Source organism: Drosophila sulfurigaster, chromosome 2L (genome assembly GCF_023558435.1).
Source record: "Drosophila sulfurigaster albostrigata strain 15112-1811.04 chromosome 2L, ASM2355843v2, whole genome shotgun sequence".
NCBI lineage: Eukaryota > Metazoa > Arthropoda > Insecta > Diptera > Drosophilidae > Drosophila > Drosophila sulfurigaster.
In genome coordinates, this window is record NC_084881.1 from 8,018,431 (window position 1) to 8,033,085 (window position 14,655).

Sequence of the window (14,655 nt, forward strand, 5' to 3'; positions counted from 1 at the left end):
TTTAAAAAAAAAAATCCATTTAGTTTTTTAGAGGAAATTTCAAGTTTTCAATGTTACTTCATTAGTTTAAAATTTTATTTATAAAGTGTCTTTTTTATATTTAGTATATTTTGAACTCTATTTTTAATGAATTAAACATTTTAATCTCATGTTTGTCATGAAACTCTAAAGTTTGCTTTTGCAATTACAAACAAATAAAATAGATCTAACTATGATTTCACTACTCAGGATACCCTTTCAACTCTAGTGATGCCAGGGATGGTCGATCGTCGATTGAATAATGACTGCAGAAAGAATGCGGTTGCCTGCCAGTTGACACTAATGGTGTACGAAATCCCGCAGTTACATTTTACATTTTTAATGGCGGCAATGTCACGACAAATTATGATGTATTTGGCGCCAGTTGGGCTTGGACCCACCCTTGGAGTCGAGAAGCTGTGAAATGGCAGCCGCCGATAAGCAAAAATATCATCCCAGACAACATCCAAAGACCCAATATTCACAGCGTCACACTTTCCCTGTGGCATGCTACAGCAACAGTTTCTTGAATCGCACCTGCTCTGGTGCAGCTCTAGTTGAGAAGCTGCCAGCTAATAGAAAATTTAAATGCCATGTTCTGGCAGCAACTGTTGCCCAAGTGAAACTTGATGTTGCGCAACATTCTAAGCCAAGTTCATAAACTTGTCCAACGAAAACTTTTGGAAAAGAGCTCCGCCTCGAAAACTTATAGTTTCCCCCCTGTATTTTTTTTTATTTTAGCTTTTTTATATTTTCTATTTCTTTTTTTATGCGCTTCGTGTAAACTGTGTGGTCAGTGAGGCAAATGTTGCTTCCAAAGAGTTCATGTGAAACGAAATTTTGGTGGCCGCCTGGGGCAGGCCCAAAACAAGGACAGAGTTAGGGTCAGAGGATGAGAAATGGAGCGTCTTGGGCCTGACTGTAGCAAGTTTTCTTTGAGGTTGAGTTGTTTGTTTATTTCTGGTATTTAAACTTTCAATTAACTGACTTTAGAAATCATTAGGAAATGTGTCATGTTTTCAACATCCAATAGTTGAAAAGCTTCTTGCCGTAGTTTGCAGATCAAATTGGCCAGCATTGGAATTGCGTAAAAGTTTATTGGGATTATGTAATGTTTGCTTAATTTGCAGCTAGACAGACAACTAGACTGTACTCAAACTAATAATAATTACTGTTGGAGTTGCACTTGAAATCAATTCCATTTTTGATTGCAAGGTTAATTCTTATTTAAAATTTGTTACTGTTGTAAATTTCTTTCACATCGATGTTACAAATGTGACTGCGGCACTTGAGATCCTAATTATGTGCGCAGTTTAGTACAAAGACTCGATCATAAATTTCTGGTCAATCTGTTAGTCTGTGCATCCAATCGATAAGCACAGATTCAGAATGTTAATCAGAGTCTTAGCGCTGGACATTTGTGTAACGCATGGGCGGCAGCTTGTCGCTTTGGCTGTTGCTTAAAATATGTCATGCATGTTGCATAAACAAGGATTAAACAAAAGAAGTCACAGGGACCCAAAGCTATGCTCAGCCCCTCAATCGCTATACGAGGTAAATATTTGCAGCCGTGTGTCGTGTGCGCCAAGGACGTCAACTAAGGGAGGCACTGTTAGCTTCGACTGGAAGCTGCCATTTTGCAGCCTGCCCTAGGCACAGATTCATTTACAGGTGTGTGAGTGCGAGTGTGTGTGTGTGTGTGTGTGTGTGTGTAGGCCCCACTGTACTTTGTGTGCCACTCACGTTGCGCTCGTTATTCATATTTATTGCACACGTTGCCAGCGCCACAACTACGAGAATCATGCCTCCAAGAGCCGCCTTCATGGTAGCCAGGTCCTGGCAATAGGGAGTTGTACTCGTAGACAAATGAACGGGTTGCATGTATATTGTCCTAGCTGTTGCTGCTGCTCCTTCTGCTTTGCCATGTGTTTTTTTTGCCTTGCTGTTGCAGTTGCAGTTGTTGTAGGCGTGAGTTTGTGTCTAGCAGCAAAAACTTTGCAATTACAGTTATTTGATGGGATTTACAAGGGTTACACCCACCAGTCCTTTTGACTGGCGTCTATGATGCGGGCGTTGCTTGTTTGGACATTCATTTGCTGCCGCATTTTTACAGCCTTGACGATGCAGTGTGGCACGATAGCAATGGGAAGCAACAAGAAAGCGATAAGTGTTGTTTAATGGAACGAGTTATGACAAGGATAAACTTATAAACTTGTTGTTAAACTCCTTCTCTCAAGATTTCTGGCAGAAACAAAGCAAATTAATTAATTTGGATTCGAGTACTTAATGTAGCTCATTTATTAGTGAGTAGAAAATAAAAGAATATCTTCATTTTAAATAAATAATTTAAATGTTGGATAAACATATTGGTAAACTGTTGTGGAACTCGTGCAATAATTTTATTGTTGTTTCGAATTAAATTATGTGCGTTATGCGAATGCAGCGCTGACAATCATTTATATGTATATGAACACTTTTTATGACACTCACCAGAGGCGTGTATTATTTTTAATCCCATCACACTTTATCAGACGCAAATCAGAAATTATTATTTGTTGTATATTTTATTACGCACAGGCAATAAAAATGGCAGGTATTGCTGAGGCGAAAGGGGAAGAAGGATTCCTTGTTGTATGCTGATTTATAATGCACAACGACAGGCTGTTAAATTGATGGCCTAAAAGTGCACTGACAATAAACAAGTGCCGACAAGCGTATAAATGTCCGTGATGGACAATCGGCTTATATAAACATATTATAAATAAATAATACAATGATTATTTATTCTATAAATATACTTAGAAGTTTGTTGTCAATGCTCAGTTCAATACGTTAAAAAAAAGGATTTTTTATGTGAATGAATTATTTTTATTCCACACGATAAAGAAGGCTAATAAATTAATAAATCCTTCTTATATATAATTATGTATGTGTCGGCACTTTTTTACTGGCATTTTTTCTGTGTTTTCGGCCAATTCCCTAACCTCATCAACACACAATTTAAAAAAAAAGGGCATAAAGTTGGCAGCAGCAAAAGCTAAACGTGCTTTGGGAATTGTCGAGTCAATAAAGTCCTGTTGGGATTTATTTAATATCGCACAAAAATATAACATAAAATGCCTATCATAAATAATTCGCAAGGCCGTAAAAAAAATCAAAATTGATAATAAAGTGAAAATCGTAAATTAAAATCAGAAAAAATATAAAAATGAAATGAAAGCGTATCTCTCGCATTTGTTTTTGTCAGAAAGGTGCGCTTATTGGTGAAATGCCCAAAGGATTTGTTTGCTTAGGTCAATTTTGTTTGCTGACAGCAAATAGATTTAAATAATTAATAATTCATATAAAATTATTATATCTCGTTTTTTTTTTTTATTATGTATTTCAGAGCTCTCGAGCGCCCTGCGGGATGTGCGAGTGCGAGTGCCTCATGCAGTGAAAAGAGGTGAAAAAGCGATATTGAAATGCTTCTACGACATCGAAGATGACAGTTTGTACTCGGTTAAATGGTACAAGGGAAGGCGAGAATTCTACAGATACACACCAAAGGAAACGCCACCAATGAAAGTCTTTCATTTTCCGGGCGTGAAAGTACGGGTAAGTTAAAAAACAAAAGAGAAAGATACTCAAAGATACCCACTTTCCTTTTTTTAATAAAAGCAAAATAGTGTTGTATTATTGTTGAAATATACCGAATTCATATACTGAAAAAATACTGAAATACACTTTACGGTATATGAATTAGGGATTAAGCAAGACATGCGATAACCGTTTTCAATACAAACAAAGCATTTTTGTATTATCATTAAAACATGTCAAATTAATATACAAAAAATTACTGAATTAATAATTAAGAATGATTCTTTGAGATATCCGCTAACTATTTTCAATAAAAGAAAAACAGTGCATATACTAAAAAAAATCTGTAATATAGTTTTCGGTATATAAATTAAGAATTAACAAAACATTGCTGTATTATTATTAAAATATAGCAAATTAATATAGCAAAAAAATACTGAAATACTGAAAGTAGATGGACTAAAAATTAATAAAGCTACTGCGAGATACCCGAGATACCCATTTTTAATAAAAAGCGGTGTTGTATTATTGTTAAAATATACCGAAAAATACTGAATTATACCAAAACAGGTACTTTTGGTATATAATCAGCATACTCATTCCACTGTCATCAAATTTTATAGCTAAGGCCAAAGAGTCATTGCTATTCCAAATAGTTAGCTTGCATAGTTTAAACTCTAACCCTAAGGAGAATTAAATAAATAAATAGTATAAAAATAGTACATGAATATTTCAAATATGTCATGTCAAATGTCTATTTATTATTACAATTTGAGACGCAATATTCACATTTGAAAAATTGTTAAAAAAGTAGAAATGGGAAATTAAATTTATTTGTATGCAGATTTTTCGCTTCTTGTGGAATTTGGCATAGATCATAGAAAATCGAAATAAGTTTAAATAGATGCAGTACGAACTCAGCAATGTGCAACATTTGCAACTCTGCAACCAGCGAAATGCTTCAGTTAACTGTGTAGAGTAGGAGAAGGAGGTGGAAATAGGGGCATAGTTCAGCAAACACAAAATATTTCAATGCACAATCAAATCAAAACACGGTTTTTAACTTCCGCTTGATGGCAGTTACGAGCCGGAAAAAACACACATCGTTTTCTTTTATTCTTTTTTTCATAGCTATTGAATTTAGTTTTTTGTTATGCGCTTCGGCTTGCTGCATTGGCGGCTGGGCAATATTTTTTTTCAATAAATATTGGCATTTTTAACTTGTTTCACAATTTTCAAAATTATTCAGGCATGTAGAGAAATATATTGGCGTTTTATTTATTTTTTACTTTTATTTACATTTCTATTTCATGCGACAATGCCAAAAACAACAATGGATTGGAAAATATCTTGCAGTTCATAGAAAAACTGAAAATAGAAAATATTTGTTTTCAAATTGCAAATGAAATAGAATGCCAATATTTACAAAAATATTATGAATCACGCTCGAATTGCCATACCATTTAAACTATGTGCTGTAAACTGGGAATATTTTATCGAATCCACATGAGCATTTTTTATATAATTTTTAAGTGCTTAATAAAGATTTGCTTTACTTTAGTTGTATGCTGTGGTGAGTTCTTTGTAATTAAAAAATATATTGACAGCATCATCAGCTGGGTTAAAATATTTATTAATGTTCAATTCTTTGTAGATTCACATGCCAAAAGATAGACAATAAAATCCACCACCGGGATTGCAATATTGTCATAAAAGACTTAACTTTTTTATGGCTGAATATTTTAAATAAAAGAAATTAATATTGTTCGACACCTCTCGGCATATTCCTCATACGCCATGTTTTTCATTGTTGCCAAAAGCAAAAAATGTATTAAAAAACCATTTGACAAACAGGACACTCGGACTATTTTATTATTTAACTCAATGATGATTTTGAACTCTCACACACACTCACACATTGAGGAATAAATATGAAATTCAAACAGCAGTCAGATCCATAAACTTATGGCTTATGAAATACGTTGAAAATAAAAACAAACAGGAAAAAATAGAGGGACAAAATTCATTGAGATTCGCATAACGTTGACCAGTTTCAACGATTTTGCAGTCAAACTCAGGGAGAATTTTGTGTTTTTTTTTTTTTTTTTTTGTACGCTCAATTATTGAGGAAGCTCTACACGAACCCGTCGGCAATTCACGAGATATATGTATGTATATTTGCTGTTCAGTTTTTGCCATAACAAGCAGACAAACACACAGACACCACACAATGTGTATATTTATTTTTAAACAAATTTATTTCGCTTTTATGTCGGCCACTTCCCCATGCTGCATTTTTCTCTGTCTGTGTCTTTCTCCTTTCGCAGCGCCAAGCCTCGAACGAAAGCCAAGTGGTGCTCGATGCGGTAACAATGCCAACATCCGGTAAATACAGTTGCGAAGTATCTGCGGATGCGCCCTCATTTCATACATTAATAGCAGCTGCCGAATTGGAGGTTATTGGTAAGTAAAAATGTCAGGCAAAAAGACAACCGCGTATGGAAATTGGGCCACAGGAAAATATTTAACATGGTGCACCCAATTGTGGATCGCGAAAGGAAAAACAATTCACTATTAAGTTTCATAAATAAACTACGAGTTGTAAATAGATGCAATCGAACTTTTATATTGAATTGAATGAATTCGTTGTCAACTTGAAATTTCAGAGAATCGAAATTGGCGATTTTAAATGATGGGTTAAAGATTTCTTTAATTTAATTGGGGAACTACAGATATAGTTTTATAGCTATTTAAATTGTTTGTATTTCATTCGTTTAAGAAAGCATTCAAACATACAAATGGACTCGACGTAACTTTCTTCTCAAAGGAATATAAGAAGTTAGCCACATACAAGAAAACAATTACACAGTCTTACACATGGTGAAAAGTTTATTGACTGTCTCAAGCGTTTCATACAAGTTTTTTTCTCCGGTCTCCTTCTCTTTTGGCTGCTTAAATATCTTCATCTTTATCCGGGGCCAGCAAATTTGTTTGTATTTTATCCAATTGACTGACGTACATACGAATTTACAGTTTATTTTCAAGTTACGTTCACCCACACATACATCCAGTTTACCCACGTCTGGCGTCAGCTTTTTGCTGTCTGCCAGTTTGCTTGGCCACTTGGTCTCTAACCTCTGAGTCATGGCTCTTTGGCCTGCTCAATTGAACTTGGTGAAGCGTGTCTCCTTCGCCATATGACAACCATGGATAGAATTAGACAGTTGGTCGTCGCTCTCGAATTTCTATTTGACTTAATGCAACTTTATGGATGTTGAGAGTCTAAATAGTTGTGCATGTTTTTGTTTGTATAAAATAGTCTATTACAACTTGCAATATGAGAGTTTCGGATTCGGTTAATTTAAAAGTAGAGACATCAAACACAATGTGTAATCCTCATTATGAGCAAATGAAATTGCGGGCTTACAAATGCATTTCAATTATAGACTGTGTAACCACAGACATCAGAAGTTTGCCTGTCATTATGCAAAATGTCAAAATGTCGACAGAAAAACAACAGCGAAATGGAACCCTTCATTTTGCCAGACATGTCAGCCTTGGGGGCGCTGTGAGGCCGCAGGCAGGAGTGTATATCATAACTATAGTGACAATCGATGGCCAGATACACCAGGCTGATGATGTTGCAACATACACAAAAAAAAAAAGAATACAAATGAAGTCAACGAGTCTACACTACAGTCCCCAGTTGTAACCAGCCCCTACTCACACCCACACACATTCCCAATTCTGTTGCATTTACAGAGACGCCACACAATGCACCATTCATAACCGGAATCCGGCCACGATATCGGGTAGGCGACATATTGCGGGGCAATTGCACATCGCGACACTCACGGCCGGCGGCGAATCTCACATGGAATGTGAATAATGAAGAGGTGAGTCCAACGCAAATTATGCAAACACAATTTTCTTGTTTTTAAGCGGCATCTGTGCGTAATTTATGCGTGAGTGTGCGGCCGTGTATCTCTCTATGCGTTTGTGTGTGTGTGTGTTCGAGAGAGTTGTGGCATGAGCCATGTAATTACCACAGAAGCCAAAAACACACGCATACACTGCGCTTAGATAGGCGTCTGTTTTGCCACGCCCAATGCATTAGGCCCTTGCCTGTAATAATTTAGAGCAGTTTTATGCACGCACTGGGCATGAAAATGCTGGGAATATGCTATTGGAGAAAATGCTATTGGAAAACTCCTCTCCTCAGTGGCGCAAACATTTTCGCAGTTTTCATTCAACATTTTTGGGGGCAACTCCCCCGTCAGTCTCTTGGGCAGGGTTATAGGCAAAATCATGACTCTGCAAATCCACGGCAAAGTGTCTAACACTCTCTGCGTTTTTGTTTTTGGTTTGCTTAACTAATTTGCCATTTGTGCTCTGCGCCGAAATGTATGCAACGCTTTATTTGCATGCGAGTTTGCATTTCTGTTTTGCCGCGATCTTTTGCTGGGATATGTTGATAAGTCCACAGTCTGTGCATAATGAAGTGTCTGTTTGTTGCATATCGCGTATACTTAACTTGACTAGTCGAACATCATTTTGCACCAATAAAGAACGTACTTTAAGTTACACTTTGAATTTAAAAAGAGGGTCATCAACTAAATTTGACTTATTTAGTCATGAATATTAAATTATCAATTAGTTAATTTCATATTTTTAACTTAATGTTTCTTTAATCTATCTGTGCGTAATAATATAGATGTTTGTTGCACATCGCGTATACTTAATTTTGGGTATACTTTTTAAGCTCAATTTTGGATGAGTCGAACACGTAATATATTATATTAAAAGAGTGGCAATAACTAAATTAAAGTTATTGCATTTTAAATTTAGTAAGAATTAATTAATTAATTTAATATGCGAATTTAATTCTCACCCGATTATCTTTTCAATTGAATGTCATGTAGTGCATTTAATGTAGAGTTTTTCACTTTGTTATTAAAATTCTTGAATAAAAATAAACGGCAAGTACTTAACATTTAGATAACAAAATTAAACAAATTAAAATGTAAATTTGCATTTCCTGATTTAATATTAAATCGTTCATATTATATAATTGATTTTTTTTAGTACAAAATTGTACTCTTCGACAACTGTTTACTTAACTTTATTTAATGTAAGATTCTCGAAATATGTTTTAATTTTGTTTTAATTGTTACTTGTTAAAAAGTTAGTTGCTTTTTTGTTTAAGCACATCTTGAAGTGTTGCAAGCTATGAACTGAGCGAAACAAACTCAGTCAGTTGTTGTGAGTGAAGTGCACAAGAAGTGTGCGCATATTTTCGACGTTTTCAATCAATCGACAAGGCAACGGCATCGACATCGACATCGACAGATGCAGCTCAATTGCAATTCCAGCCAACTCAATCCAAACCGAAGCAATTGCAAGTTGAGCGCCTTTTCAGCTACTAGCGCAGAATTGCGGTTTACCTCTGCATCTGTGTGAATATGTGTCTGTGTCTGTGTCTACATTTGTGTGTGTAAATGTACATATGTGTATTTCCTTTGTTTTGCTGCTGCTTTTTCCATGCTTTCTTGTTGTTTCCGCTATTATGCGCCATCAATGAACAATGTTTGCCATACATAGAGTGAGTGTGCGAGAGAGAGAGAGAGAAATTGCAACAACACGCATCAGTGTTTGTGTCTGTGAATATGTTCGACTATGTGTGTGATAGCTAATTATTTAGCTGACTGCGTTTATTATGTGATTTAGCATCCACAACGGAACCACTATGGAGCTTCATGCCAAAATGAACAAAGCGTGAACAGCTGATCTTTTAGTTGTTTTTCAGTTGTTGAAGGAACTTTAGTAATTGAAAAAAACACAATACAACTGAAATGAATTCAGTCGCTTTAAAGTGAAGTATTAATTGTGTTATTAATAAGAATAATACTATTCTATAAGAATTCTATTTTTAGTAATCGATGTTTGATGGCCTAATAAATTCATCAAGTTGGTTTAAGCTATTCAAATTTGCATACATTTTGAAAGTTAAATGAATGATTGAACAATTTTCAAAGTAAAAAAGTATTTGAATATTTAAGCATTAAAAATAATATGAGTTAAACGTAATGAAAGTTTATAATTAAAAATATATTTTACGGTAATATTACAATTATCCTCAAATACAATTTGAATTACTTTTATCGCAGGTAAATCCTTCGCATGTGCGACATCACAAGATACTACGAGATACTCGCAATGAAATGGAGACTGCGATTGTGGGCATACATTTTGTGGTCACCGATCAACACTTTGAGAATGGCAAATTAAAGGTGACATCAAAAGCATTTCGTGCTAATGATTGGGAATTGTGTTTTATGAGTATTCTTTCATATGCAGTTACGTTGCAATGCACAGCTGCATGATGTGTACTGGAAGACCACGGAAAAGACCATTTTGGAGGCGGATCTGTCGGGCAAATATGGTGGGGGTGCCAATGGCAATCGTGTGAGTGCCGATGAAGTATACGACCAGTATACGCTGCATGAGGACGAGCAATTCCATAGCAAGAAGAACAGTTACCTGACGCAGCTGCAGGGTAAGTTGGGCAGCCCAATTAGCTTTCACACACTACACAAAGTTCTCGCTGTAGAAACAGAGACAAAAGACAACAACAGCAACAGCAACAAACGAGTACATGGCCTGCATTTTTCTATTTCTCGCTAGACTTTCTCTTTCATTTTGTACCCTCAGGCGAAGAAGACGATGGCGTCGATGGTTTAGAGGATGGAGGTGCTGCCTGGCGAGGTGTTGGCTCCGGCAGCAGCAGCATCAGCGTGAGCAGCATCCAATCTGTGGCATTCAGTGGGGCAACAGCAACGGCAACACTGCTAGCTGTACTCAGTTGGTCGCTGGCCAGGCAATTAGTGTCGCATCTGGTGGCGATTACAAAGCCCGGCCAGCTACCGATGCGGGATGAAGCCCTACAAAAGGAGCAACAGCATTGTCAGAGACAAAGCCTGCGGGTGAGCAGCTGCAGCAGCGACAGCGACAGCGGCAGCTTCAGTAACTGCAACTGCAACAGCGATAGTAGCAAAGGATGTAGCAGATGTATCAGGCAATTAACATGATTCAATTGTCACGCAACTCTTGTGCCACACTTCAGGGAGGGTAAGGCGGAGCGAGTAGCAGCCGAAGAAAAATAGGCAACATGTTGAAGATGTGAAAGTTCAGCCCTAGGCGACTAGCAACTGCAACAACTGCAAATGCAACTGCAGCAGCAATTGCAAACTGCAAAATGTATCTAAAATATTTACACCAACACTCACACACACACATACACTAACAAACACAAACACAAGTTTCAGCTAGCTCAAAGTAACTTCGAATGCATTTGACAGATACAAAAACAATTGCATAACAACAACTAACCAAGCAAAGAATGCAGCAAAATTTCATTTATTTTTCTTGTCAAACATGAAAACAGGCTGCGAAAATGGGTTCTAAACGAAAACTGCAGTATATCGAAAGGTTTCGATTACCAATACAACAAAAACCAAATACAAAATACAAAAATCCAGAACAGAACAGAACAAATTTCGTTGCATTGCCGAGCCAAAAGAAAACAAAAAAAAAAAACAAAAAGAAAATATTCCTGCACGTCAAGCTTAACTAACTACGAAGTGAACCATTTCAGCTCGGTTCGCAAATGCAGTTTTGATCATTCATTCGAAATACAAAAGAAATGTGCTAAGCTTTTCACTTTGGTTCTCTAAAGTATATATACACACATACATACAATATATATTTATACATACATAAATATATGTATATCGCAGTCTAAATTATTATATATTGACATTTATATGTACCATATAAAGTTATATATGTATGAGCATACATGCATATACTCGTATATGTATTATATCTAATTGTAATTCCAGCATCCCCCAGAAAGCAAACCGAAGTGAAGCAATTAATTGATAAGTCTAAATACGCCTATATATGTGAAAGTATATATGTATTTGTATATAATATAAAAGGGAAATCGAGAATTGTATAATATAAGTATTTACGGTAGATAATCAAAAATAAAACGAGCGAAGTAAAAACATTCAAGTTGTTTCATTTATTTATACCCAAAAAGGTTAAGAAAAAAAATTTAAGGTTTATATGTTACTGCATTCAATTCCTTCATTTTAGATTTCCTTAGCAAACTTTTAGATTTGACAAGCAATACTCAGTACCGGCAATTTGGATGTTCGAATTAAAATATACCAGGAAAATTGTGCTTGTGCTGCCCTCAAAGAATTATTTAATTAATTATTCCAAGAGCTCACAACTCACGCCCCAATGGCGTCCTCTTAATGATCATGAGTTGCCTGCTGCCTGCCTGCCTGCTTCACACTAAAAATGCTCATAAGAAATGACAACCATAAACTTGAGTTTTTCCGGGCATTCGGGGAAAGTGAATAACAAACAAAAACAATTTGAGTTTGCTTGATGGACAGACAGGTCGAGGGATGAGCCTCCTACAATTAGCATAACTAAAACGCTCAATTAGGCGCCTAAAATGCTTTTGCAGTAGGACCTCGACCTCAGCAAGGACACCCGCAGAGGCTGCAATGCAATTTTCACCTTTTATTACATTTCTCTGTCACTGTTTTATATTTATACGTTTCTTTTTTCGTCGTTTTCTTTTTGTCTGTCGCTGCGTAATGTTTATTTTTAATTATATTTTTTTTCTTTGCACATTGTTTTGTTTTTCTTAATTTTTTGTTTTTTCGTTTTTTTTTTTTTGGTTTTGCGAGTGTTGCTCTTTGCTTTTTTGTTGTGCGTCCTCATTGTTGGCGATTTGTGGGTGTAATAAACGTTAATGGCGGTTGACCACAAAGAGAAATTGCGGCACTTCGTTTTCGGCCACTTCTTTTGTCGCATTTTCCTCGGCGCATTTTCCTGATTAGCGCACTTTTCTTCTTCCATATTATTTGAAGCTTTCGCATTGCTTAGAGGCGGCATCATTTCGTTTAATTGGTTCTATTTAATTGATGATTTGTTATCAGCTGTTTAGTACTTAATTATTTGCATTACTTATGCCATTATATCAGTAAAGAAAATAAAGGAAAAGTAGCGAAAAAAAGAATCTCGGAGCGCTTCAAGCGTATCAGCCAAGTTTCTGACAAAGCGGCTAAAAGCATTTAAAAGAAAAAGAAAGCAGAAAGAGAATTTTCGTCTTTCAATGCGACTTTTCGTCTACTTTTTTCGCTGTGATTATTTTTTTTTTTATTTTTGTGTTGGTTTCTCATCCAGCACACTGTCGGCGAAAAGTTTTCGTCCAAACGAAAGTTGAGTATTTACAAAAGTAAAGCGGCTTTTAAAAATGTTCAGGCAACTTGGCTTGGCTTTTCACTTAGCGACAAACTGACGCCCTGCAGCAACAGCAACAGCAACAACAACAACATCAACAGGAGCAACTACTATGATAATAACAGCAGAAGCAGCAGCAGCAACAGAGAGCGAGGCACACATCAAGTTAAGTTGATGTAGCTACATATTCATAATGCTGATTGTCGTTGTTGTCAACGCTGTCATCCAACAGATTGAAAATTTATTCAAAAGTCTGGCAAGTCTGCAAGTGGCTGCTGCTTGTCGACCACCGTAGACTGAACTGCCTTCCCTTTCCCCTTCTCCATTCCCCCTCCCGTGTCCACTGTGGCCCTGCAGGATAATAACTTTAACTTGAAAAGTAGCTCACAAGCAGCTTTGCTCTGTAGTTTCGCACTTGTCTCCAGCATTTTTTCGCGAGACATTTCAAGAATTACAAAATGAAAGTAAGAAACTGGTCCTAAATAATTGATAAAATCCCATGAAAAAAGCGAAAATTAACCTTATGAATATTGCAAAGATAATGAGTGTGTGAATTCGTGAGTTGCTGTATCTCATCAATAGGCCACGTGCAACGCATTTTAATTAAATTATTATTAAATTAAGTAAGCACTCAAGTGTAGATAATACGTGCGCGGCTGTTCAAACACTTTTTATACAGTGCGAAATATAATATGAATACATAATTTTGATTTTAACACAGAACCGACAGACTGAATGTGGCACCTCCGATTTCTGGAAGTATATATACATAAATTCGTTGTCCGTTTAAAAATCTAAAATACTCATTTAACTAGCCATTGAGGATACAAGCATATAATTTAAGAACTTGAAAAACCAAACATAAAATATAACTCTATTACGACCCTGACCAAAGATATACATATATGTACGTATACTTCATAGGGTCGGAGATGCCTCCTTCCTGCCTCGAATACCAAGCATTTTTTTTTAAGCTAGAACATTATTATGTATAAGCAATAAGAACTATAGTAATTATAATTCCTGAAGATTTGGTTCCAATCAGAAGAAAATTATAGAAATTTGATAAGAAGTACAGGAAACGTCAGCTTTAATTGCTTTAGCTTAAATTATGGTATATTTTTACATACTTTATGGTATATTTTCGGTATATTGGCAGATTATGGTTTTACGAAAAATGCGGATATCTCACAGCCGAGCACACTCGACTGTAACTTTCTTACTTGTTTAGTTTGTAAGGATTTTTGATTGTTGTCAGACAGAATATTTTCAATTCGATGGTTCTTTGATGGACAGTTGAAAAGCATGCTTGATCAAAGTGTTCTGGGAAATGCTGAAAAAATAGTTTTGTTGAGGTTTATGTATCGATTTTGAATGCGTTGTTTTGCTGATTTTGCATCTTTATTTATGTATAAAGAGTGCAAAGGTGAATTATATTGCTCCCACATCATTTAGTATGTATTCGGAGATATCTACGTATCTGAAAATCTGAAAATCACGCACAAGTTTCATCTGTCGCATTTTCAAACCGTTGGCCACTTTTAAAAATTGTCCCATCTGTCTGTCTGAAATGGCAACTTTGGCTAACCACAAACAAAAAAAAAAAGAACAAAATACAAAAAATACAAACAAGCAAGCAGCAGAAATAACAACAACAACAGCAGCAGAAAAGAGAAGAGAAGGCAGAACAGTAACAAACAAGTGCAAATAAAGTGGTATTTTTACAAACGTACC

At 35.9% G+C, this 14,655-nt stretch overlaps 1 protein-coding gene across 4 annotated transcripts in view; it reads left to right on the plus strand.

Moving 5' to 3' along the window:
• Positions 1 to 11,237, plus strand: part of LOC133850054 (uncharacterized) — a 36,394-nt gene extending 25,157 nt beyond the window's left edge. For 3 of the 4 annotated variants that reach the window (XM_062286013.1, XM_062286015.1, XM_062286014.1), the window contains exons 3-8: positions 3,407 to 3,615; positions 5,925 to 6,060; positions 7,360 to 7,493; positions 9,765 to 9,887; positions 9,955 to 10,153; positions 10,282 to 11,237. In XM_062286013.1, coding sequence (XP_062141997.1) covers positions 3,407 to 3,615; positions 5,925 to 6,060; positions 7,360 to 7,493; positions 9,765 to 9,887; positions 9,955 to 10,153; positions 10,282 to 10,685 — 1,205 coding nt within the window. In that variant the 3' untranslated portion in view covers positions 10,686 to 11,237. The remainder of the gene's footprint in view (positions 1 to 3,406; positions 3,616 to 5,924; positions 6,061 to 7,359; positions 7,494 to 9,764; positions 9,888 to 9,954; positions 10,154 to 10,281) is intronic. The other variant, XM_062286012.1, reaches the window with a different exon arrangement.
• The last annotated feature ends 3,418 nt before the right edge of the window (positions 11,238 to 14,655 follow it).